Source organism: Mercurialis annua, linkage group LG5 (assembly GCF_937616625.2).
Source record: "Mercurialis annua linkage group LG5, ddMerAnnu1.2, whole genome shotgun sequence".
NCBI classification, from domain to species: Eukaryota; Viridiplantae; Streptophyta; class Magnoliopsida; order Malpighiales; family Euphorbiaceae; genus Mercurialis; species Mercurialis annua.
Genome location: NC_065574.1, coordinates 53,761,609 through 53,785,623, shown reverse-complemented (window position 1 = coordinate 53,785,623; position 24,015 = coordinate 53,761,609). Strand labels below are relative to the sequence as shown.

Below are 24,015 nucleotides of genomic sequence, written 5' to 3'. Positions count from 1 at the left end.
CACAATAACCCTTCAGGACATAGCGATCTTGACGGGACTCCCCATAAATGGGGCTGCTGTTACCGGACCGACTATCAGAGGTTGGAGCAGTGTTACTCGCCGACTGCTTGGGAGAGATATGGTAGGGAGTAGAAACTGTCAGGGATCCTTTGTTACCACTAGTTGGCTAGTCGATGAGTTTGATAGCTTCACACGGATACCTGATGCGGCTTCAGATGAGCAGATCGACTGGGCAGTTCGGGCGTACTTGTTGTTCCATCTACACGCCTGGTGTTTTTCCGACACGAACAGCGGGCAGATCGGACTGAGGATTCTTCCACATCTGGAGGACTTGACGGCATTAGGGAGCATTAGTTGGGGTTCAGCGGCGCTCGCACACCTTTACCGCGAGATGTGCTTGTGTACTATGGTTTCGCAGAATAGGCGAAACATCGGGGGGCCGCTTTGGATTCTTCAGCTATGGGCATTCGAGCGCCTTAGACCATTCAGGCCGAGGTTGAGATACCCGGCCATCACACCGCACTTACCGTTGGGTGACAGGTACATCATTTTATTAATACTTACATGAACAATTATTAGTAATTTTTATTTTTTTTATTAACAATGTTGTACTTGCGCAGATGGGCGGGTCCGCTAGATTTTCGACGGGTTCTTCATCGCAATCTGGATGCCATGAGATTAGCACTAGATGTATTACGTTACTCGGATGTGAGTTATTTTGGAAACCTTTATTTTATAGTTATCAATTTGCACAACAACATTGCTAAAGTCTTTATTTTATAAATGCAGATCGATTGGCAACCATACACCGAGGATGTTATCAGCCAGCTACATCCTTATTTTTTGGATGGTGCTCAGTTCTGGCGTGCTCGCGTGCCACTGATTTACTATCATATTATCGAGTGGCACCAGCCGGATAGGGTGATGGCGCAGTTTGGTTTGCTTCAGCCTATACCTGAGCCACCTTCCCAGCTCCACATCCACCACACTGTCCAGTTTCGGGGGAGCTCAAGCTTCCAAAACACATTTAGCGAGTATGTCGCGATTTGGGACTCCAGGGAACTGTATGTGGTCCAAGGCCCGTTGCTGGACCATCCGCCCCACTTCCATTCAGAGTACATGGAGTGGTACAGACGCATCAGTAGGAGATGGATTACCCATCACGGAGCAGAGACTGGATCAGCTGTATGTAATCTACATAATTCTAATTTAAATTTTCTTTTATTTAATATGCTAACTGACTTTCTATTTTAATTTTTTTTCAGCGTGATGCCATGGAGAGGATTCGCTTACAGTCAGAGGCAGGGTCAAGTATTGGTACTTACGCTCGTAGTTACCAGTTAGGCACCATGGAGGACCGGAGGGACACACAGTGGCCACCCCCAGAGCCTGCTGTTCTGCCACAGCCCTTGCCTCATATAGATCCCCCGACGGTCGACGTACAGCGTATACGAGGTCGTCGTCGGGATAGAGCCAGACCTCACGAGGCGACGCGCGAGATGGCAGAGAACCCTATGCCACCCCCAGTACGTTTTAATCTAAAGTTTTTTTATTGAATATTAAATCAATAATTCTAATAAACAATTTGTTTTTTAGGTCGACTTTCACGGGGATACTGAGGATTTCGTCCGACAGTATTACGGGTTTACGACGTATTATGGGAGTACCTCAGCGCAGACACAGTGCCCACCAGCTGCATCATTTTCGGTACCACCTACGGACCCTCTCCCGGCACAGGTACGTTTCAATCTCAATTTAAATATTTTCCAAATTAATATCAATTATAATAATTATTAATTTCTTTTCTTTCAGCATGATTTCTTTGGGGATACCGAGGACTTCATTCGCCGCTATCCAGCTTCGTCTTTTACGGTACCGCCTGCGTCTGTACCCTATGTAGGCCCGTCATTTGGGGAGGCACAGTACATCACGCCGCTGGCCACTCCTCCTCCACAGTTCTCACAGCATCCGGCTTCTGCTTTTACCCCGTTCCAGGCGACTCAGACGGCGCAGACACCTCCTCCTCAGACACCTACGTATTTGCCGACTGTTCCTGTATTTGACGATTCTTGGAACTTTAGCTCCCTGACCACTCCTCCCTCACAGCGGTCCCGACTTATGGAGGGGGGCTACATTCCGATGCTGCCAGGTCAAGATCCGGGCTCCTCTTCTCGCCCGACTCAGAGTCCCTCCCAGATGCATTTTTCTCTGGATGATCCTTGGATCAACAGTTTGGTTCAGGACCCACAGCCGTTTTGTGACTTCCAAGGAATGCAGGCTCCTTCTTTTTCTCTAGGATTAGGGTTAGACCCCTCCTCACAGGCTCCTGCTCCTGAGGTGGATGATGATGACGAGATTGAGGATGTGGCCAGTCCAGTCGCCGATAGTGGAGAGAGAAGCTCCGGACCAGATGGAAGACGTTACCGCCGTTTGACTGATAGTCAGACGAGTCGACGTGTCAACAGGGGTTACGACATGAGGACACGCTTACGGAGTCCTGATAGATCAGACTTTACTGAGTAGTTTTGTTATTTTTGTACAATTTTAAATTTTTGCATTATTAATTTATTTACGGTTACTTTTAATTGTGTTGTATGGTTTTTATATATTTATGTATAATTTCTTTTTAATTTATTTTTATCGCTTAAATATTACTCGGAAAGACGCTCAATTCCTTTTAAATATCGAAATTGTAGATAATTTTTATTTATAATATTTCAATTTTTAGTTGTGAATTTTTTTTAAAAAATTAAAAATATAATAATTTGTTTTTTTTTTAAATTCTGCTGCCAATGATTGGGGAGAGAATCTCCCCAATCATTGGCTGCTTAAGCAGCCCGCAATTAGCCATTGCGGGCTGCTTAAGCACTTAATCCAGCTGTTAATCAGCTGGATTAAGTGGCCCGCAAACAGCCATTGCGGGCCAGATTTCTGCCCGCAATGGCTGTTTGCGGGCAGCGTGGGCCCCAGGCACAAAAATGTAATTTTTGTGGTCTGGGGCACAAAACGGGAAATATTAATTTGGTAGGGGCACTTTTTTGTCAAAAACCCTCATGATTCACCAAAACTAAAACACAATAAACAACTGGTAATAAACTAATAATAATCCAAGATTATCTTACTCCCACTTAGTCCTTTTCTACTCCTTACCAGTCAACACTCAACACTAAACTCAGCTTCTAATCAACACTCAAATCCAACAAAAAGCTCAAAAACCAAGATCGAAAACCTCAACAAAACCAAGAACACTCACACTCACACTCACACATGAAAAAAAAACAGATGGGGTTCACCATGGGTTTAAATCTTCTCCTCCTCATAGCAATGGTAGCCACCAACATTCTCTCCCTCTACCACCTCACTTCCCCCACTTTCCACTCTAAACCACCCCAACCACCTATTCTCCAAGTCCCTGACCATCTCCTCCATCAATTACAAACCATACGCGCCACCATCAACCATCTCACGCGCCACCAACCCCCCTCCACCACCACCAAGGCTACCCCCACCACCACTCAAGTCCCACCGGATCTCCTCCTGTATTCACAGCTCTCACCTATTGCTTCATCTTGCCATAACCACCCTGACCTTTTACATAAGTACATGAGTTACACTCCTTACACTCTCTGCCCCCAAGATTCTGATAATTTGGCCGAGTCTCTAATCCTCCGTGGCTGCCACCCTCTCCCTCGCCGGAGATGCTTCTCCAAAACCCCATCAAAGCCGCCAACTTCTCTGCCTCACAACCCTTTCCCCTCCTCATTTCTTGACTCTAATGTACTATGGGAAAAGTATCCATCTTGTAAATCTTTTTCTTGTCTTGCAAAAGAAAGTTCTAATCTTGGTTTTGATATAAAAACTGAGATTTCCAAGTTTATGAGTTATAAAACTGAGCTGGATCTCCCAATTCCTCAGCTTTTACAGGTGGCTAAGTCAGGTAACTCTGTTCTTAGACTTGGTGTTGATATTGGTGGTGGGACTGGCACTTTTGCTGCAAGAATGAAAATGTATAATGTTACTGTTATTACTACTACTATGAACTTTAATCTGCCTAATAATGAAGTTGTTGCAATGAGGGGTTTAGTGCCACTTCATATTCCATTGCAGCAAAGATTGCCTGTTTTTGATGGAGTTGTGGATCTTGTGAGATGTGGGCGAGCTGTGAATAGGTGGATACCTTTGAAAATGATGGAGTTTTTGTTGTTTGATGTTGATAGAGTTTTGAGAGGCGGCGGGTACTTGTGGCTGGATCATTTCTTTAGTAAAAGAATGGATCTTGATAAGGTTTATGGTCCTTTGATTGGGAAGTTGGGTTATAAGAAGGTGAAATGGGCGGTCGGGAATAAGACTGATGCGAGCGGGATCAAGAATGGAGAGGTTTACTTGACTGCTCTTTTACAGAAACCTGTATCAAGATGATATGTGATTGAATTGTATTGAAGGTAACTTGATTTCTTTAGCTAAATGTGTATAAATTTAGTCTTTATATCTTGCAGTTTGATGACATTATGCTTATAGCTAATTCTTTTATGATCTGAACTGGAACTGCGTGTTTTGATGTTTAATGACATTGATATATTAGTTGAATTGTTATTTATGAATCTGGTTTCTGAATCTGCATTTTGATATCTAATTGGAAGCTGTTGGATATTAAATTCAATTTGGCCGTAGCTGCTAAGGGTTGTCTTCGTTAGCTGAACTTAAGCGAGAAATACTGGATATAATGAGGGTAGTTGATTGTTGATAACTTGATATGCACTGAAAACCTAGATCAAGCACGTTTTGCATAGAGCTGCACTCAAAACCTGCTAAGGGATCTTTTAGAATCTTTTCTACTCAACATTCACAATCTATTTGTACTGTTTAGGTTGATTAGTATACTTCGAACCCTTGCTTTTCTGTCAACCCTGATAACGGATTCGGGCCATCTGAGATTTTTCTTCTGTATGAGGAGTATAGTGTAATTCTTGGTATTCATGATCAGCCTAACATTGTTCTATTCGACCAGTCTGTTTAAGAATTCATAAATTCTTGCGTGGATTTACTCTCAGGTCAGAGTTCTAGGCTGGTAGATGGGCAGTATATTTTTCTTTGGTTTCTTAGAGACATTTTACAGACCAGGGATCGATCTTCCATTGCTTGGTTTAGGATGTCTGCATATGTTCTTGCCGTTTGGGATTGGGTCTGTCTGGTGGTACTCATTTACTGATTGGTTTTAGCTAAAATCTGATTGCATTACAATCATGATGAAAAGCTGTTGTTCATTTGTATTTTCTTCAACATTAACGGGTTTGAGATTTTCCTGAACTGGTGCAAACCGATACAAGTCTCAACATTCATATGTAGTAGATGTGACAAAACTCTACTTAGCAGCAAAAATGTGCTTTGTTGCTCAACTAATATGCAAGTAGTTTATCTTTACTACTACCCAACTTGGCAGCTCTGTGTTTCAAGAGTCGTTTTCTTTGATAGCTTCATAATCATATGCTAACGTGGATCACTTCCTTCGGTTTTTTATCAGGTACAATGTCAAATTCCTCCAGCTTTGCCGAGCAGAACTTCAGACTACCCTATTCAAAACTAGATACCTCATCAGATTGAATGATGTGATCCTTCACCTTAATAATGAAGCATCATCATATTTATTTCCGAATAAGTAGGTAGAGCGCCGGGTATAATTAATGCTGTAAAGATTGCTGCTGCTGTAATTGGTGGGAGAACCCGATTGTAGGCTCGGTGGACAATGTAAAATCAGGGAGTTAAGCAGAATTGGTTAAGTTGATACATTATTCTATTGGTTCTTGTATTCATTAATATGTTATTATTGGAGAAATTGTTTAATAAATATATTAATAAGCATGATTTTGTCTGTTTTCTAAAAAATCAATGCAATAAAATTCTGATGAAAGTATAGGCTCTTGACTTTGTGGTTGTGGACCTAAGATTAATAAAGAAGGAATCCTTGCATTCTGGAAAGCAGCTAAAAGAAATAAAGGGTCATGACCCAAAAGTCTCACCTTTTCTTTTTTATATTCATGTACGTACTCCCATGAACCAACTTGCATATATTTTTAGTAGTTTAATTTAATTAAACCGGTTCACTGGTTCAAGCGATTTGAGTATGAACCAAAAGTCAGTCCAGTTCGAATCTTTCTTAAAAGTTAATTTTTCAATTCAATCTCTTTAAATTATCGGAAGAATCATATTTTGAAACTTTTTTTGGAAGAATTACAAAAATAAAAAAAATCACCAGACCGATTAAATAATGGTCATTTTTAAAACCTTGATTTTTAGAGCGGCTTAATACATAGTTTGACCCCTGAACTTGTACCCTTTTACCCATCTAACCTCTAAACTTAACGTCTCACCTATCGAACCTCTGAACTTGTTAAATAATCCGATTTAACCCCTAAACTTGATAAATACGTAAATATTGAACCCCTCCGTGCCACCTGTCACTTGAAACATTCTAGAAGAAATTGTGTACGGAGGGGTTTAATATTTACGTTTTTATCAAGTTCAGGGGTCAAATCAGATTATTTAACAAGTTCAGAGGTTCGATGAGACGTTAAGTTTAGAGGTTAGATGGGTAAAAGGGTACAAGTTCAGGGGTCAAACTATATATTCAGCCTTTTTAGAGCTAGTGGGTAATCACATTTGGTCAAGCCTATGTATCTACTGATCCGAGTTGGATAAGATGGGTTACATGCAAACTCAAATCATTATACATCTTCATGATTTCTTTCTTGAAGATTAGATTGTGTTTGCATCTACCAATAAAGAAGGCTTATTAACAGCTGCATGACTTATTTTTTCAAACCAGGGACTAACAGCAAACCAAAATCCATACACATAGCCACATCGACATAGGCATTCTTCTGGAACCAAAAAAATGAAGAAATAAAAAATCAGCCAACTAGTACCAGTTAAAAAAAAGCCTAGATAATTCCTTGTTCCGCAGATGGAACGTTGTTTCATTTAAAGACCTTGCAAAATTTACGTTCACTTCTCCGATTCGAGCTTCCTTCTCAGTAAGTCGTGCAGTTTAAGCCCATTGATTTTAGCAGCAAGTATGAAGTCGTTTTCTGTCAGTCCACCTGTGCAAATAAAGAGCGTGTTAGTGATTATGCTCTAAATGCAAGGAGGGGGTTTTGTACATTCAGTTCAAACCGAATCAAGCCAAATAAAAAAATCATTTTTTTTCAAAACCAAACCAAATCAATCAGTTCGGTTGATCATTTTGTACTAAATTTTCTTACTTCCAAAGCCGAACTGAGTTGCAAAACCAGAATTTTGGTTCAGTTAATCGTTTCGACTTTTGAGTCAGTTTTTGTTGCACCTCTAGGAAAGAATAATTCACAACTCTCGAGACAACTATCTTAAGGGTTGAAACACATCAAGCCACCAGTACATATTCTCCTACTAATTCTCATGACTTAGCTTTCTTAGTTGATGAGAAGGGGTTTTGCAAAAAATTCTACCTCCAACAAAATGAATATCACTAAAATGAGTCCTGAGATTAGAAAGAAACACTTACCAACGGCGTGAGTCCATATCTCGATTTTTACATTATTCCATCCAACAAGATGAAGATCTGGATGATGACCTGCATCGACCACAAAATTGGCAATCATCTATCTCAAGGAATGATGCACGAAATTGCAAGTGAACTGTCATTCTAAATATAAGAGACTGAAATATTGAAGTCAGAGGATTGAATGAAGCGTACCTTCTGCTTCAGCAACATTCCCTACAAGCTGGAATAATTCCAACCCTTTGATAAAACTTCTTACTTTTAAAGATTTATTAAGCTTCAGTTTACCATCTTCCTTCACTAAATTCCACCCATCAACCTAAAATATTTAATTTTCTCAGAATAATCATTAATATAAAGCAAATAAGAGAAAAAAATAAAAAGAGCATAAACCTTTGACACCAATGCAGTAGCACTTTCTTCTGTCATTGGACGCATATCCTTTGCGTTGCATGGTACACACTTCTTAGCAGCTAAATCTGACATGGTAATGAAATTGCATCAGACAACAAGAATAAACCGGCCAAAATATATAATACAACAAAAGAAAGAAAATCCTAGTAACCACCATATCAGCATCCATAGCCGATGACAGCAGTGGTTCTTAAATAAACAGTCTATGCAGCAAACATCCGTGTTTGTGTCTTTCATTTGAACTCTTAAAATTTGTGCTGCTAACAGTTCTAATGTTTTGAATTTGATTATTAGTGCTATAGTTTACAAATTTACTTAAAGAGATAATGGGTAAATGTTGCGAGTTCAATTTTTAAAAAGTACATTCTTAATCGAACAGACACATTAATTTCAAGCATCACAAAAAGTGCTCTTATGTCTAAATCATCATATGCATTGCATCGTACACACACCACTGCCTAAACAAATAAAACCATGCACTGCTAGGCCCCTTTCCCCATAAGAAATCATGGGAAAAGTGATGAAAACACACGAGACTCATCACAGGCTTAAGTTCAATGATCCAATGTGACATGAGAGGTATCAAACATTCAAACTAATTTCCGCATGCATATGTTCTCGGGTAAAGGGGATTACTTCACTCTAATATTTTTCTTGAACATAGAAAGCTTCTTAAATCTCAATCAATCAACCAGTTATCACATCAAAATCACACGCAATAAATGAATCAAAGACCGTCAAGGTCACGCACCTTCCGAAGTGCAAAAAGTTCTAATTTGGTAAAACGAGTTCCTATTAGATGACATCCCCAAACGACCCCGAAATATCGATTGAGTACTGGAGCTGTACGTAAAGTGCAAGTGTTCATTTTTACTCATACATAACTCAAAAAATAAAATAACAACTCTTTCAAAAAAAAAAAAACTCTTTAAGCTAAAACATAACCAGACATCAAAAATGAAAATCAAACAATATGGGGAATAAAAGAAATTCATACAGAAGCAGATAATCTCAGTCAAGCATAAGCACAAACAGTTTAAGTGCATCCCAATAAAAAGCAGAATTTACCGTCCATATTGTTTGAGCAAGAATCCGAAGATTGAAGCCTGAAACAGTGAATTATAATTAATCAGAGAGTGATGCGAAGGTGATATAGAGAGAGATTGAGATGTTTAGGGTTGCCTGAGATTTATAGAGAGAGAAGCGCAGTGGAGACAGAGACAACAACCGACTCATCTGTGAGTTCTGTTAGTATCTACAGTTTTTGTTCTCTCTTAACATTTGAAGTGATGACGTAGTAAATTGGACAGTTCAGAAATTGGGCCGGGCTTACAATTCTTAGTTTTTTAGATGGGTTGGATTTTTAATATATGGGGCCTCAAAGCAGCACATTATGTTTGGTTATAATTAAAAGAAAGAAATATTAATTGATGCGAAAAAATGTATGTATACAATCATTAAATAATTGTATTTTATATTAGGAAGGGGAGGAAAGGAAGATGGAGGAAAAGAAAGTAAGTAAACTATAAACTTCATTATAACTTTATAATAAATTACTAACGAGTCATACCTCAAATAATATATAAACATTAGATAATAATCTGTTAAATCGTGAGTTCAATTATATCACAAACGCTTTTTATTTTTTTATTATAAAAAAATATAATAAATCACATGAAACATGTGCAAACTGTAATTTTCTAATCTATATCTATCTATCTATACTATATATAAAAGTACGGATGGGGGGGGGGGGGACAGGCAAATTTACATAATAACCCTTTCTACATTATTACTAATTAATTGTTTAAACTACGGTTTTATGGTAATTTATTAATTATATAACTGTAATATTCGTTTAATTATTATTATCTCTACTCAAGGAAAATCGTAATAGATAGATAGGGGCTAATCCTTCTTTGATTAAAACTCCTTAATCATTCAATGTGTGGAAACAAAATAGGAATTTTAGCAAAATTTTAGGATTTGCCAGCAACGTGTACAAATTTTGTTTACCATGGCCAATATTCCACTTATTTACTTTACTCCACAAATCTAATCTAATTTATAAATATTTTTATATTGATATTTTTAATATTATTTTAAAAGATAATATAATATACCAATAAAATTAATAATTTTAATCCAATCTATAAGATATTTCCTAATTCAAAAAAAAACTCCGACTTATTTCTAACTAATTATAAATAAAATATAATGATAGAATTACATATAAATTTATCATATCTCATAAGATATTTTCTAATCCAATATAATCTCGAACTAATTTAACATTGATTATAATTTAAAATATATCACTATAGTTATAATAAATAATAAATTTGATTCATATAAAAATTGAAGAGTCACATTGCTAATTTACCGAATAGTCCTTTTTACCTAATAGTCCTTTTTAATTTATTAATAAATAAAAGTTTTATAATCATTAACTAATTAGTTATTCAATTAATCACTAAATATATATATTATAATTAAAGTCCTAAATAGGATAGATAGCTAATTTTGTTTTTGATGGAACATTGGATGCATTTTTACCTGATTACCCTTTTTAATTTATTAATAATAATTGACTATTTAATTAAAACTACATTGCTACTAGAGTATGATTGCAGCCGTAATTTTATGAATTTGAATTGAAGAGGAAATAAAACTCATGTGATGTTTATTAGCTATAACTCTGGCCTAATTATTGTAGAATTAATTTTTTTAAATTGCTCATCATATGCTTTTTCGAAAATTATGACAACTAAACAAGTTTCAAATTTAATGTAAATACTCTTAATTGTTTTTACATGCAATGTTAAATTGTTTATGTATTGGATTGGAATTTTGGACCCAAATAGTTTTAAATTTGATTTATTATTCATTATTTCTAATTCAAATTCAAATTCAAATTGAATTTTAAGTTTATTTTATTATTCATTACCTTTTAATTCATATTTAAATTTAAATTTATTCCTATTTTTGATATTCTGATTTTATAATTAATAAGCTTAACTAACAGTACAAAAATTACATTTGCTGAACTATTATTGAAATTTAATTAATAAAAAACTTTCAACTAAATTTCATTAATAGAAGTAGTTAAATATACTACGTCAATTGTTACTATTTGGCATAATACTTATATTCAACCACTAAAAAATTATGCGTAAGACCCAACAACTAATAAAATTTATGATAATAATATATAACACATAATTAAATATTAACTAATAACTATAAATCTTTAACTTTATTTACAAAAAATTAATATTTTTAACTTTATTTTTATATAAATATTTTTTTCTAAATAAATAAATTATTATTTATTGTTATTATTAATATATCTATTAATTAAATTTATATTATTTTTAACGTGTCACATTACGAGCCACGTGCTTTGCACGTGAAGCAAAACTAGTTATATATAAAAGCACGGATGGGTGGGGGGGGGGGGACAGGCAAATTTACTGAATAATCCTCTTCAGTGTACTACTAAATAAAGGTTTTATAGTCATTAACTAATTAGTTATTTAATTAATCACTATTATAATTAAAATCCTAATTAGAATAGGTAGCTAAATTATCTCCAATTTAGTTTTTAATATGTAAAAAATAATTAAATTGTCTTCAAATTAGTAGGAATACCTATCTTTTAGTTTGATTGAAATACAAAATTAAAATACTGTATTTCGTCAATATAATATTATTTAAATTTCTATCTTATTATTTTTAAAAATATTATTAATAAAATTAAGTTAATTATTTAATTATGCTTATTATAAAACCAAAAGAAGAATAACTTCAGCATGGAAAAAAATTTAATAACTGAATATATTATATTTATTTTATATTTTCTATTAAAATTATCTATAATTATAAAATTTGAATACCAATAGCCGGACTATGGTTATGAATAGCATGTATGGGTCATAACAATAGTAAAAATTATTAACAGAGATGAGGTGCCTTAAGTAATTAATGACCATAAAACTATAAAATAAAACCACAATTTGATCTTTTTACAATTATATTAGCTTAAGAAAAATATATACACGGAAAAGAAGGTCTAAAATCAATAGGATTCTATGTTATTGTACTAATTAGATGTTGTTGTCAACTTAAACTTCTTAATGACGATGTCATTAATAATTGAATTTATATTTTAATTTAATAATTAGTTAAGTAATGACCATAAAACTTCTAATTAATTAACGAATTAGAAAGGGCTTTTCTATTAAAATTATCTATAATTATAAAATTTGAGTAACAATTAATTTTTTTTAAACAATTAAAATAGTTATTTAAAGTTTTTAATAAGATAAACTATTTCAAATTAACTATCATTTTAAATTTTATTTGATAATTTGACGAATCACACTACGAGTCACGTGTGAAACACGTAAAGCGGCACTAGTTAATAAAAACATCAGAATAAATGATAAATAGGCAAAAATAATCATGTAATGTAAAAGGTCAGCCCCAAAATAAAATCAGCCTACACTCATAAATCTGTTTCATCATAACTCAATTTTTTATGTAATAATAATAAAAATGAATTTATATTTGAGAAAATAAGTAAAATATAGTGCAAAAAGTGAAAATATCTAAATAACACAGCATTATGTTGTAATTTTACTGAAATTGAATTTCTCTGCGTTGATCTCGGATTTTCTTTTCTCGGAAAATTGGGAGACAAATCAAGTCAAAATCAAGCCAAACAACATGGTTAGCGCTCTCTCTCGCTCACTAAATCATCTCATTTCATCGACACTCACACTTTACATGATCCACATTGCATTACCATTCGTATTTCTACGTAAATTTAGGTTAACAGTTAATTTTTTATTCAGAATACAGTTTTGTTTTTGCTTCGATTGAGATGTTATATAATTTGTAATGATGTTGTTTATAGGAGATTTGTCCTACTGTGAAAAATATACTGCTATTGGATTCTGACGGCAAACGAGTCGCTGTTAAGTACTATTGTGATGATTGGCCTACAAATAGTGCTAAAGAAGCTTTTGAGAGAGCTGTTTTTAGCAAGACTCACAAGGCTAACGCTCGCACCGAAGGTCTGCGATCTATTTATCATATTGTTAGGGTTCTTGTGCCAAATTCCCTGATTATGTATGCGTTTGTGTGTGTGCGTTTGTTTGAAATGTTCAATATTCTGGCTAGTTTTAAGTTAAGGGATAGCGGTGCTCATTGATTTCGTAATAGTTGGAATAATGCTAGTAGAATGTCTTACATAAGTGATGCATTATACCGACGCGTCTTTTGGTCCTGTATCAGCTGTTGTATTGTTTGATTAGGTTCGAGGTGGGAAAGTTAATGATTAAGCTTTGTTCAATACTGAATGTAGGTTGGTCAAAATTTGGAATTGAGTGGAACGTTTATTTTTATTAATTTTCAATTTAATGTGTGATTGATGTCTTGTTTGATATGTAGGATCAATTGCTCTATGTGGATTTTTCACCTTGTGATTCTCATTTCTTCTGTGTTAACATGCTGTTATTTCATCTTCAGCTGAGATAACACTGCTTGAGAATACTGTGGTTGTTTACAAGTTCGTTCAAGACCTTCATTTTTTTGTCACTGGTAGTGAAGATGAGAATGAACTCATCTTATTCCAAGTTCTTCAGGGTTTTTTTGATGCAGTTGGCTTACTCCTAAGGTTTTTCCTTATAGTCCAACTAAATACTGTTTGTGTAAATGACCGCTCCTATTTTTAAGGTTTGATATTTGTTTTCTGGTTCTTGTTTCAGTGGCAATGTGGATAAGCAAGAGGCACTTCAGCATTTAGATGTCATTCTCTTATGCTTTGATGAAATTATTGACGGAGGGTACTTTTTTTTCCTTTTCACATATTTACCGTTGTTTTGCTTCCTTACCTGATATATGTTCCCTACTTTCCACTTTCATTTTGCTGAAATGAGTCCTTCTGTTTATTGAATTCAAAATAATGGAGCATTTGGCATAACTCTTTCCCCAATGAATACCAAGATACCTCTAATATTTTATAGTACAGTACAATATACTTAATTTAATGGAAAATAAGATTAAAAACTAGCTTTGTGAGACTGATTAAAATGCATAACAAGTTTGATATAATGTACTTTTTTCTGGCAAGTGTCTATAAGTTCTGTAATGTATCTGTCATTCATTCAAAATAAAGAAATATGAATCTTGGTGCACTACTACTTCAGCATATAATAGCACAAATTCATCACATGCTCCCCCTTCACATGAGTCATCCATCATCAATGATCATCAAGCAGTAAGAGCAATTGTTGTAAATCAAATGAATAGCAGCAGTAGCATAGTGGTTTTAGTTATTGTAGTCAGTAATTCAGTCGGTCAGTTAGCAAGCTTCATTCTCGCCTTTCATTTCGTTCGTTGATAGCTTAGATCAGTTTCTTCATGTCAGCATTAGTTTTGAATATTAATGGCATCAAACTTGCTTTTCTAACTAATCACATAGTTAGAATTCTTTCCGCGATAATTTTAATAAGTTTCTTCCTTTTTTTCCATGTATTTTGCAGTCTTATTCTGGAAATTGATGCAAATGTCATTGCTGGGAAGGTAGCAAGTAACAGTATTGACTCTGGAGCTCCATTGTCTGAGCAGGTTTTTTCTAACTAAAAATGAACCTGTTTATTTATTTCAAAACCTTTATGAATGCATATATGCTACAATATGAAATACTAAGTTATGTTTTCCTAACAGACACTAACTCAAGCGCTGGCCACCGCACGTGAACATCTGACTCGGTCCCTTCTCAAATGAATACTTGCAGCAGCAAAAAAGAGTTTATATACCTCTAGTTTTAGATTGTGCAATATTACATTCACAGATGATTCATTCTATATGGGCTTAGGAAAATTATGATCCACGTTGATTGCCATAAGAAATCATGAACTTGTTAAATGTAAATATTTGACTTGTGAACAAAAGGGTCGACAAACGTGAGTATAACTTGGCCTCTGTGGGCGGAAGTTGTGGATGATCATATATCAAATGCTCATTCCGTTCCATTTTCAAAGTCTCAAATTTGATTCATTTTCAAATTTAGTTTTGAAACTATAAATATCATTAATTGTATTGTAATGACAAAGGAACATCTGCATAAAATAAAAATGGAACTTTTCAAATGAAATATCCATAAAAATGATAAAACACTTAATTGTTAGTTTTCTTTCCCGACTTTTCTTTTTGGAAGTCTACTCAAGTCTTCCCTGGACTTGTCTTTTTTGGAAGTCTACTCAAGTCTTCCCTAGACTTTTAAAGCTACTTGTAGAAAATTGTGGCCTTTGTTGCTTACCACAATTAATCACAGAGTGTGAGTATAAGTTGGCCTCTCTAGACAAAAGAAAAAGTTGTGGAGAATTATATATGTATTCATGGAGGTTATAGTGTTAAAATGTATGTGTGTGAGAGTGATTTTGATGGTTTTAGTACAAGGATTGTTCTGTAATGGGTGCATCAATGAAGAGAGAATTGCTCTGTTGCAGTTGAAATCTGACTTAAAATTTCTCCCATATCTAAATTGGACGGGTTTAGACTGTTGTATATGGGAAGGAATTGAATGCGACAACATGACAGGCCGAGTTGTAAACTTATCTCTTGGCTTCGCATCTGATTACTGGGCTTGCCCCCCCCAGAAGACACGAGTTAATGGCTCTCTGTTTCTCCCATTTCAACAACTCAGAAGTCTTGATTTGAGTGGCAATTGCATATCTGAGTGGCTAGATGTACCAGAAGGTATTTGGAGGTTCTTATTGAATTTATAAGTATATACAGCATTAAAAAATTCTTATTAAATTTTGAATTGTGCAGGCCTTGAAAGAACATCAACACTATTAGGTCACTTGGAGGTTCTTGACTTAAGTTTCAATTGGTTAGCCGGGAATTCACTATCATTTATGAATAAATTTTCTTCACTCAAGTCTCTAAATCTAGAAGAAGAAAATTTTGATGAAAATTTATTAAATATTAGTGGTTAGTCTAAACTATCTCTACTTTTCAAGCATACGAGTTACTTGCTATATTTCTGCAGCAAAATAGCTATGCATATATATTTGTTACTTTGGTTCACATGATAGTTCAACTTGTGCAGAAATTGGAAGGCTGTCTACAAAGTTGAAAAATCTTGAGGTTCTTGACCTGAGTTATAGTTTGGTTAGTGGAAAACTATCATCTTTAAGTGGATTTTCATCTTTGAAATCCCTCGACCTAAGTTTTATTACAACTAAATCAATGCCATTCATAGGTATGACTTTTGTTTCTGTTTTTCTAGTACTTCTTTTAATTTGAAACATTTTTCGTATATACAAGTCTTCGCATAATTACTGTATGCAAACAATTTAAATCAAAAAGTTCCCTTATCTTGAATAACTATGCTTTTATTAACTTTATTTGTCACTATAGCATATAGGGTTTCAAGGCTATTAGAACCGGGTTATTAGCGAAGCGCCTCATTATGATAATCTAGCTTCGCTATTGCTCGGCTAAGTCTTGAATCTTTGTGCTGACTGTTCCTTTTTACAATAGCAAAAACATTTCTCTTCGCCCCTCGAATGGAAGGACATTTTAGAAGGACAATATCTTAAAACCCATCTTTTGAAAAACAAAATTGAAGGGGACATTTGAAGAAAAACAAAGTTGAAGGGAGTCAATTATACATAATTAAAACTAAAATAGCATATTTTAACAAAGTTTTCTTGGGCATGCTCTGGCTCCGTCCTTGTAAATGGGCAAATATGTGGCGAACGGAACAATTCATCAGGTCATGTTCTTTATGTAATTTAGCTTTTCGTCTATTTTGCCTGCTAATATGCACAAAATTTGGACATTTTGGGTAAATTCTTAAGAAATCAACTACGTAGAGATGAAAGTTAAAAAACTGAACAAATTCAAGTTCTGCGTATGAATCAAATATGTTAAGCAGTTTGATATGCTCCATCATGATTAATATATATATTTGTGGCTATAATGCTTCAGTTCTTACTTTTTTTAAAGAGGCTTAAATTTTTACTTAAATTACAGTAAATTTCATTTGCATAAATTTTGATTAATTTTTGCAGATTTGCCTTATTTTAAGAATTTGGAACATTTGAGCTTGGATTATGTCTCATCTCTTAGCAGTACTTCTCTATTAAACATTGGCAGTATGACATCACTCAAGAGTTTATCACTGCATGATTGTGAACTCGATTTGCATTCTTCTTTAGGTGAGGCTAATAGTGGTAGTGAGTAGCAAAATAAATAGAAATTTAAAAAATATATTATCAATTTTTTTACTATATAAACTAAAGTTTTTGTGAATAATTTGCAGATCTTTGTGAATTGGTCCATTTGCAAGAGCTAGATATCAGTCGGAACTATCTCAGTGGTGCTATACCCTTGTGTTTTGCAAATTTGACATCTCTTCATCGACTAGATCTTTCGTACAATAGCTTCCAGATTCCATCCTCATTTGAACCATTTCTTAACCTTTCAAAACTCAAGTACTTGGATGGGAACAATAATGAAATCTATGCTGAGATAGAGTCAAATTTTATGGCACCAAAGCTTCAGTTAGAAATCTTAAGGTTGTCTGCTCATGGAAATGGTGGTGGAGCACTCCCTAAGTTCATCTTCCATCAACGTGACTTGCGAGAAGTTGATATCACCAACGTTAAAATGGGGAATGAATTTCCGAGTTGGTTGTTAGATAACAATACAAAACTTGAACGACTTGTTTTGGTTAATCTTTCCCTTTCAGGACCTTTGCAGTTGCCAGTTCATCGTCATATGCACTTGTCTCATTTAGATATGTCTGAAAATTCCCTATATGGGCGAGTTCCAATGGAAATTGGGGTATACTTTCCTAAATTAGAATACTTAAGCATGTCTTCGAATCAGCTCCTTGGAAGCATTCCTTTTTCGACTAGTCAGATGAGCGCGTTGCAAGTTTTGGACTTGTCCAATAATCAATTATCAGGCAGCTTATCAGATAACTTAGCCATCAACTCCTCATCCTTACATACTATTATACTCTCAAACAACAGACTGGAAGGCCGAATACTTAATTCAAAGTCGAATTGGCAGGAATTACAGTTGGATAGCAATTATTTCACCGGAGGGATTCCTGATAGCTTGTGTAACAGTTCTTTTCTCCAAGTTCTGGATATAAGTGACAACCATCTCTTTGGTAGAATTCCAGCGTGCCTGGGGCATATGACGAATCTTAGATTTTTGGACTTTTCACAGAACAATATCACCGGAAGTTTGCCATCTGGGTTCAGCCCCCCATTATTATTTCATGTCTATCTGTCTAAAAATAGACTTCAAGGATCATTGCATGACGCATTTTATAACTGCTCTATCTTAGAAACCTTAGATCTCAGTCATAACCATTTTGGCGGTACAATTTCCAATCGGCTCAACAGTCTTTATGATCAGTTGAAATATCTTCTCTTGAATAATAATATGCTTGAAGGCGAGATCCCAATTCATTTCTGCAATTTCAAAGAATTAAAGATGATGGATCTTTCTCATAATAAGTTTTCAGGTCAAATTTTTCCATGCCTTAATCATTACAGACAGCGTGACCTCGCGGAAGGTCCTATTTCTTATTATGCAGGATCGCCTGCCCCTCAAAAAACTTTACAGTTTACAACAAAGGGCAGGGAAGACTCTTACAAAGGAAAAATTCTCGAATACATGCGGGGAATCGATCTTTCTGACAACGAGCTGACAGGTGAGATTCCAATTGGAATCGGAACTCTTATCAAACTCCATTCGTTGAATCTATCACACAACAGGTTGACAGGGTCAATTCCAGAAACAATTTCGCAACTCGGTCAAATGGAGAGCTTGGATCTATCCAACAACAGCCTGAATGGGGTGATCCCTTCTCAGCTTACTCAGCTATATTCACTAGAAGTTTTCAATGTATCCTATAACAACTTAACCGGAAAAACTCCGCAAAGAATTTTTCAGTTTGGGACATTCGATGAGAGCACCTATTATGGAAACCCGTTCCTGTGTGGACTACCATTGATAAAAAATTGCTACACAGCTGAAGCATCAGTACCAATACCGAGATACAATGAAGAAGAAGAAGAGGAGAGTGGGTGGATTGACATGGAAGTTTTCTATGTGACCCTTATAGTGACATATATATGCTTCTTGTTGGGAATTGCAATGGTTCTTTACATAAATCCTCGTTGGAGAAGAATATGGTTTTACTATTGTTCGCAGGCTACTGAAACTTGCTACTACTTCATTGTCGATAGCATTTCCAAATGCAAAATCAAGTAAACTATTTATTGTTGTTATGCTTTTTAGATGTTTGTACTGGTTATGTTGAAAATGTAATGCGTGCTCTAAATAAAAGATCATTATTCATGTAATAGATTTACACTCGAATGCAGAATATATGTAATGCTGGAATAATGCTACTAGAATGTCTTACACAAAGTGATGCATTATACTGACACATGTTTTGCTGCTGTGTTTTTCCGGTCTGCTTCTTCGAGTATGTTGTTGCTGCGTTTCTGCTGCATTTATGTTTCTACTACTACATCTCTATTTCTGCTGCATTGAAGTTCTTGCGGTTGCTCGTAATTACTTGTGGATAAGAAAGAGGCTGTACTTGAGAGTTTAGATCAGGTCATTCTCATGCGTTGATTAAATTATTGGCGACGGGTTTATTTTCCTTTTCTTTTTATATGTATATTGTTGTTTTGCTTTCTTACTTAATATCTGTTACCTACCTCTCCACTTTCATTTTCTTGAATTCAAACTAATGGAGCATTTGGCATAACTCTCTCCCCAATGAAAATAAGATTAAACAAATAGCTTTGTGAGCCTGATTAAATTACATTTTAAGTTTGATATATGTACTTTTGTCTAGGCAAGTGTCTATAAGTTTTGTAATGTATCTGTCATTCATTTCAAAATAATGAAATATGAATCTTGGTGCACTATTATTGCAGCATATCATAGCACAAATTCATCACATGGTCCCCTTTAATTGTGAGTCGTGGATCACCAATGATCATTGTAAATCAAATGAATAGCAGAAGTAGCATATTGGTTTTAGTTATTGTAGTCAGTTAGTTAGCAAGCTTCATTCTCGCCTTTCATTTTGTTCGATTGATAGCTTAGATTAGTTTTGAATATAAACTGCATCATACTTGCTTTTCTAGCTAATTACATAGCTAGAATTCTTTCCGCGATAATTAATTTTAATAAGTTTCTGTTTTTTTTCCATGTATTTTGCAGTCTTATTCTGGAAAGTGATGCAAATGTCATTGCTGGCTCCATTGTCTGAGCAGGTTATAATAGCATGTATTTGTTTCAAAACCTTTATGAATGCATATATGCTACAATATGAAATACTAAGTTATGTCTTCCTTACAGACACTAAGTCAAGCGCTGGCCACCGCACGTGAACATCTGACTCGATCGCTTCTCAAATGAATACTTGCAGCAGCAAAAAAGAGTTTATATACCTCTAGTTTTAGATGTGCAATGTTACATTTACAGATGATTCATTCTATATGAGCTTAGGAAAAATTATGATCCATGTTGATTGCCATAAGAAATCATGAACTTGTTACATGTAAATGTTTGACTTGTTCGAACATCCTAAATAGAACGGAAAAATTTGCATAAAATAAAAATGGAACTTTTGAAAAGAAATATCCATAAAAATGACAAACACTTAATTGTTAGTCTTTTTTCCGGACTTGTCTATTTTGGAAGTCTAAATTTTTCCACTGGACTTGGTATTTTTTGGAAGTTTATTAAAGTTTTCCCTAGACTAGACTTGTAGAAAATTGAGGCCTTGGTTGATTACCACAACAAATCACAAAGTGTGAGTATAAAAGAAAAAGTTGTGGAGAATAATATATGTAATCATGGAGGTTGTGAGGCTAAAATGTATGTGTTTGGGAGTGATTTTGATGGCTTTACTACAAGGATTAATAGTGGTAGTGAGTAGCTTTATAATCGCCCCAAGGCATAAATCGCTGGGCTGATGTACGAGAAGGTATTCTTTTTGGCTTTCAAATTTGTACGAAAGGAAGCATGAGATATATCCTTAGGAACGATCTGCTTCCTTGTGTATTGCTTCGTCTCTTGTTAAAAAACGAGAACAGAAAGCACGCAATTTGAATTGAGCGATGATAATCATACTGAGCTAAGAAAGGATCCAATCAATCCTGACTCCCTCGATAGGACGAAGAAAACCAAAGCTGCATCCTCTCTTTGTCAGCTTCTTTGCTAGTGAAACTCTTTCATAGACCTTGTATCTAGCAAAGGTCTATGAAAACTCCGAAACGCTTTCAAAACTCTGAAACTCTATATCAACCTATGGTATATTTTTGTAAAATATATGTCTGTTTTGACGTTTTATTTCCCCTGCTACATATATTATAAAGGCTTAATTACTTAAAAAACTCCCACCTTGAAACATTTTTTCGTTTATACCCTGACCTAGGAAAAAGTTCATTTGTACCCTTTTTTTGATTTTTCGTTTTCAACTATACCTCAAAATTTTATTTTTTGACAATTTAATTAATTAAAGGATGAAAACATTAAAAATAATTAAATAGAAGGGTTATATCATCTTTTTTCTATTTGAAAAAATACAAATAAGTTAAAAAATAAAGGATTATTTTAAGCTTTTTTCTAAATAAAAAAGTTCAATTTAGTGTTTTAGGGTAGAGTTGAAAACGAAAAATCAAAAAAAAAAGGTACAAATGAACTTTTTCCTAGGTCATGGTATAAACGAAAAAATATTACAAGATGGGTTTTTTTTAAGTAATTAGGCCTATTGTAAATAAGTGTTGACTTGAGGTATAAAAAGTTCAGATTTGCATGTATAACCTTTGCATAATTTGTTCAGGACCATGGAAGTCGATGCGGTAGCAAAAGTGATTACTATCCACAATTTTTTAATACTCTACAAGGCTGTCATGGCTATTTGTTTTCGATATTGTTTTTCTCCTGATCACGTAAATTTACAAATCCACGGTTTTTTTGTTTGCTAGATTTTAGAGTTATGCTCGTGTTATGCATCAAAAAATCTTAACTGTTAAATCATTTTTGATTTAATAAAATCATAACTTCCATTAAAATTGATGATTTTATAGACAAATTATGAAATTCTTTTTTTTCCTCCATTTCTTAAAATTGGAGGCAAATTCTTTTATTTGCTGTAACATCTAAAAAAAATCAAATAGAAACATACTTGATGATAAATAGTTAACTTTGTTAGAAAATGGATCTAAACTAGTAGTTATTTTTTAACAATCAAATAATCGTTCATTAATATCAAGCAGTTACAAATGTAAGAATTTAAAAAGGGTATAACCGCTTCTGATCACCTGACAAGGAATAATATACAAAGTTTTGTCCACTACAATAAGATCAATTCGTCTCCGTCGAACAAAAAAACTCATCAATCCTTTATAAAAAAGACAAATCAACCTTTCATAGAAAAAAGACACCGAAATTTTCGTAAAAAAAGATAATCGTTGTAATAAAGTATATAAAAAAAACTAATATAACTTATAAACAATTTCATCTTCAGTTTTGAGAAGTCTTGATCTATCTCTGATTCTTGATTTGTAAATATATTGAAATTGATGCGTTCAGTCGATAGATTTACCAACAAAAACAAAAAAGATAAAAAGGAGTCGATTGTTTATTTTATTCTGAAACAAATAAGATTAGAAATGGCTACCGATAATGGAAAATATAAACTATTGACGGCAGTCGAAGCGGAAAAAAAAATAACGGATATTGTTTTCTATTTGTAAGAAAAAATAAAAGAGATGTATGACTTTTCAAATTGGTATTCTAAATTAGTAGTCAACTTAGGAAATTCTTTCACGTTTTACATTTCTATTTTAAATAAATAATAATAATAACTTTGAAACTAATATAACAATGTAAAATTTGTGAAGTCCATTAGTAACAAATATATTAGTTTGATGTAATTAGAAACAAAAAAAATTGTAAATTAAAAAGTTATTTGTAAAAGTTGATTAATTATTTATTATTCATACTCCAAATAAGCAAGTATACTCCTAATGTGGCTCAGATATATATATATATATATAACTCTCAATAAGCTAGAAACACATTTTATCTCTCTCTAATTTTTTTTTCTTGTGTACAAGTTTGATTAAATATATTTATTCTGCGTCAGAATCAGGTGCTACCCAATGCCACATCAAGAAGCTGACGGAGACCCTGTTGTGAGATACGGTGGCAATGTCACTCACACCGCGACGTCCTCCGGCGAGACGACAGCTTCTAGCAGGAAACTGCTTCTTTGGTTTGCAATGTCAATTATCCCTCTAACGATGCTTTTCTATCTAAGCTTTTTAGTGTCCGACATAGTTCGGTACATATTTCAATGTCTCTTCTTCTCATATAACCGCTAATTGGATAGTAAATTTTACTCTCACGAGCCCTAATTATATTCCACTATTTTATCAAAATATTGAAACTAGTGTTTTCTTTAAAGATATGAAAATATCTTCCGTCGTGATTCCGCATTTCTATCAATCTCAGTGGCGTGTTTCGAAAATGCAAGCTTATATCGTCGCGGATTCAGTCAGTTTCAACGAAACAGGAGTAGGAAAACAACTTATTGGTGAAATGGAGAGTGGAATTTTGACTTTCGTAGTCACGATTGATGCAAATTTAGTTAAGAATCACGGAATTTATTTGATTAAAGTAAAGAATACGAAGAGGAGGCAAATGAATTTCAGATGTGAAATAAAGTATGAGAAGTTCGTTGGCTGGTTCGTTGGCATGCAATATCCGCTTGTTATGTGGTAGTAATTTTTTTGTTTTGTTTTTGAATTATTAGTTTTACGGGAATTTCTAATCGAAGACCTTGAAGTTTTCCAAGTTTTACTATGCTTTGAGATGATGTCCAATGCCAACATATAGGGGGGTTGTTAATTAGTTTTGAATAACTTGTAATCTCAACGAGGACAACATATGCGTTTTTTGGATAGATAAAATAAACTAATTCTTAATAAATTGTGATTTTG

At 34.3% G+C, this 24,015-nt stretch overlaps 4 protein-coding genes across 5 annotated transcripts; 3 read left to right on the top strand and 1 right to left on the bottom strand.

The window, feature by feature from the left end:
- Positions 1 to 3,057: 3,057 nt before the first annotated feature.
- Positions 3,058 to 5,860, top strand: LOC126682525 (probable methyltransferase At1g29790). The gene is made up of 2 exons (XM_050378246.1): positions 3,058 to 4,442; positions 5,522 to 5,860. The coding sequence occupies exon 1, from the start codon at positions 3,268 to 3,270 to the stop codon at positions 4,417 to 4,419; it is 1,152 nt and encodes a 383-aa protein (XP_050234203.1). The 5' UTR covers positions 3,058 to 3,267; the 3' UTR covers positions 4,420 to 4,442; positions 5,522 to 5,860.
- Positions 5,861 to 6,806: 946 nt separating this feature from the next.
- Positions 6,807 to 9,199, bottom strand: LOC126680847 (pterin-4-alpha-carbinolamine dehydratase 2, mitochondrial-like). Its single transcript, XM_050376084.2, has 7 exons — positions 9,131 to 9,199; positions 9,017 to 9,054; positions 8,700 to 8,791; positions 7,928 to 8,013; positions 7,730 to 7,853; positions 7,538 to 7,606; positions 6,807 to 7,097 (listed from the first exon to the last, which is right to left on the bottom strand). Exons 1-7 carry the CDS (start codon positions 9,182 to 9,184, stop codon positions 7,003 to 7,005), a joined length of 558 nt encoding a protein of 185 aa, XP_050232041.1. The 5' UTR covers positions 9,185 to 9,199; the 3' UTR covers positions 6,807 to 7,002.
- A 3,307-nt stretch (positions 9,200 to 12,506) lies between these two features.
- LOC126680848 (coatomer subunit zeta-1-like) lies at positions 12,507 to 20,609 on the top strand. Of its 2 annotated transcripts, none has more exons than XM_050376086.2 (6): positions 12,507 to 12,679; positions 12,867 to 13,026; positions 13,481 to 13,628; positions 13,720 to 13,797; positions 14,497 to 14,581; positions 20,363 to 20,609. In XM_050376086.2, exons 1-6 carry the CDS (start codon positions 12,677 to 12,679, stop codon positions 20,420 to 20,422), a joined length of 534 nt encoding a protein of 177 aa, XP_050232043.1. In that variant the 5' UTR covers positions 12,507 to 12,676; the 3' UTR covers positions 20,423 to 20,609. The 2 variants fall into 2 exon arrangements, with proteins under 2 accessions (XP_050232043.1, XP_050232042.1); XM_050376085.2 differs by lacking the exon at positions 20,363 to 20,609 and adding an exon at positions 14,681 to 14,988 and having other exon boundaries at positions 12,515 to 12,679.
- LOC126680846 (receptor-like protein 1) lies at positions 15,272 to 19,434 on the top strand. Its single transcript, XM_050376082.2, has 5 exons — positions 15,272 to 15,715; positions 15,791 to 15,952; positions 16,071 to 16,223; positions 17,038 to 17,184; positions 17,289 to 19,434. The coding sequence occupies exons 1-5, from the start codon at positions 15,355 to 15,357 to the stop codon at positions 19,256 to 19,258; spliced, it is 2,793 nt and encodes a 930-aa protein (XP_050232039.1). The 5' UTR covers positions 15,272 to 15,354; the 3' UTR covers positions 19,259 to 19,434.
- Positions 20,610 to 24,015: the final 3,406 nt, after the last annotated feature.

What these genes read in the sequence shown, in the direction of transcription:
- LOC126682525 (XM_050378246.1), top strand. Translation starts at nt 3,268, where the DNA reads ATGAAAAAAAAACAGATGGGGTTCACCATGGGTTTAAATCTTCTCCTC.
- LOC126680847 (XM_050376084.2), bottom strand. Translation starts at nt 9,184, where the DNA reads ATGAGTCGGTTGTTGTCTCTGTCTCCACTGCGCTTCTCTCTCTATAAA. An exon ending in AACTTTTTGCACTTCGGAAG is followed by an intron (nt 8,014 to 8,699) that starts GTGCGTGACCTT and finishes TTACCATGTCAG; the next exon opens with ATTTAGCTGCTAAGAAGTGT. An exon ending in GAATGTTGCTGAAGCAGAAG is followed by an intron (nt 7,607 to 7,729) that starts GTACGCTTCATT and finishes TGGTCGATGCAG; the next exon opens with GTCATCATCCAGATCTTCAT.
- LOC126680848 (XM_050376086.2), top strand. An exon ending in GGCTAACGCTCGCACCGAAG is followed by an intron (nt 13,027 to 13,480) that starts GTCTGCGATCTA and finishes TTTCATCTTCAG; the next exon opens with CTGAGATAACACTGCTTGAG. An exon ending in GATGAAATTATTGACGGAGG is followed by an intron (nt 13,798 to 14,496) that starts GTACTTTTTTTT and finishes TGTATTTTGCAG; the next exon opens with TCTTATTCTGGAAATTGATG.
- LOC126680846 (XM_050376082.2), top strand. Translation starts at nt 15,355, where the DNA reads ATGGAGGTTATAGTGTTAAAATGTATGTGTGTGAGAGTGATTTTGATG. An exon ending in GTGGCTAGATGTACCAGAAG is followed by an intron (nt 15,716 to 15,790) that starts GTATTTGGAGGT and finishes TGAATTGTGCAG; the next exon opens with GCCTTGAAAGAACATCAACA. An exon ending in TAAATCAATGCCATTCATAG is followed by an intron (nt 16,224 to 17,037) that starts GTATGACTTTTG and finishes TAATTTTTGCAG; the next exon opens with ATTTGCCTTATTTTAAGAAT.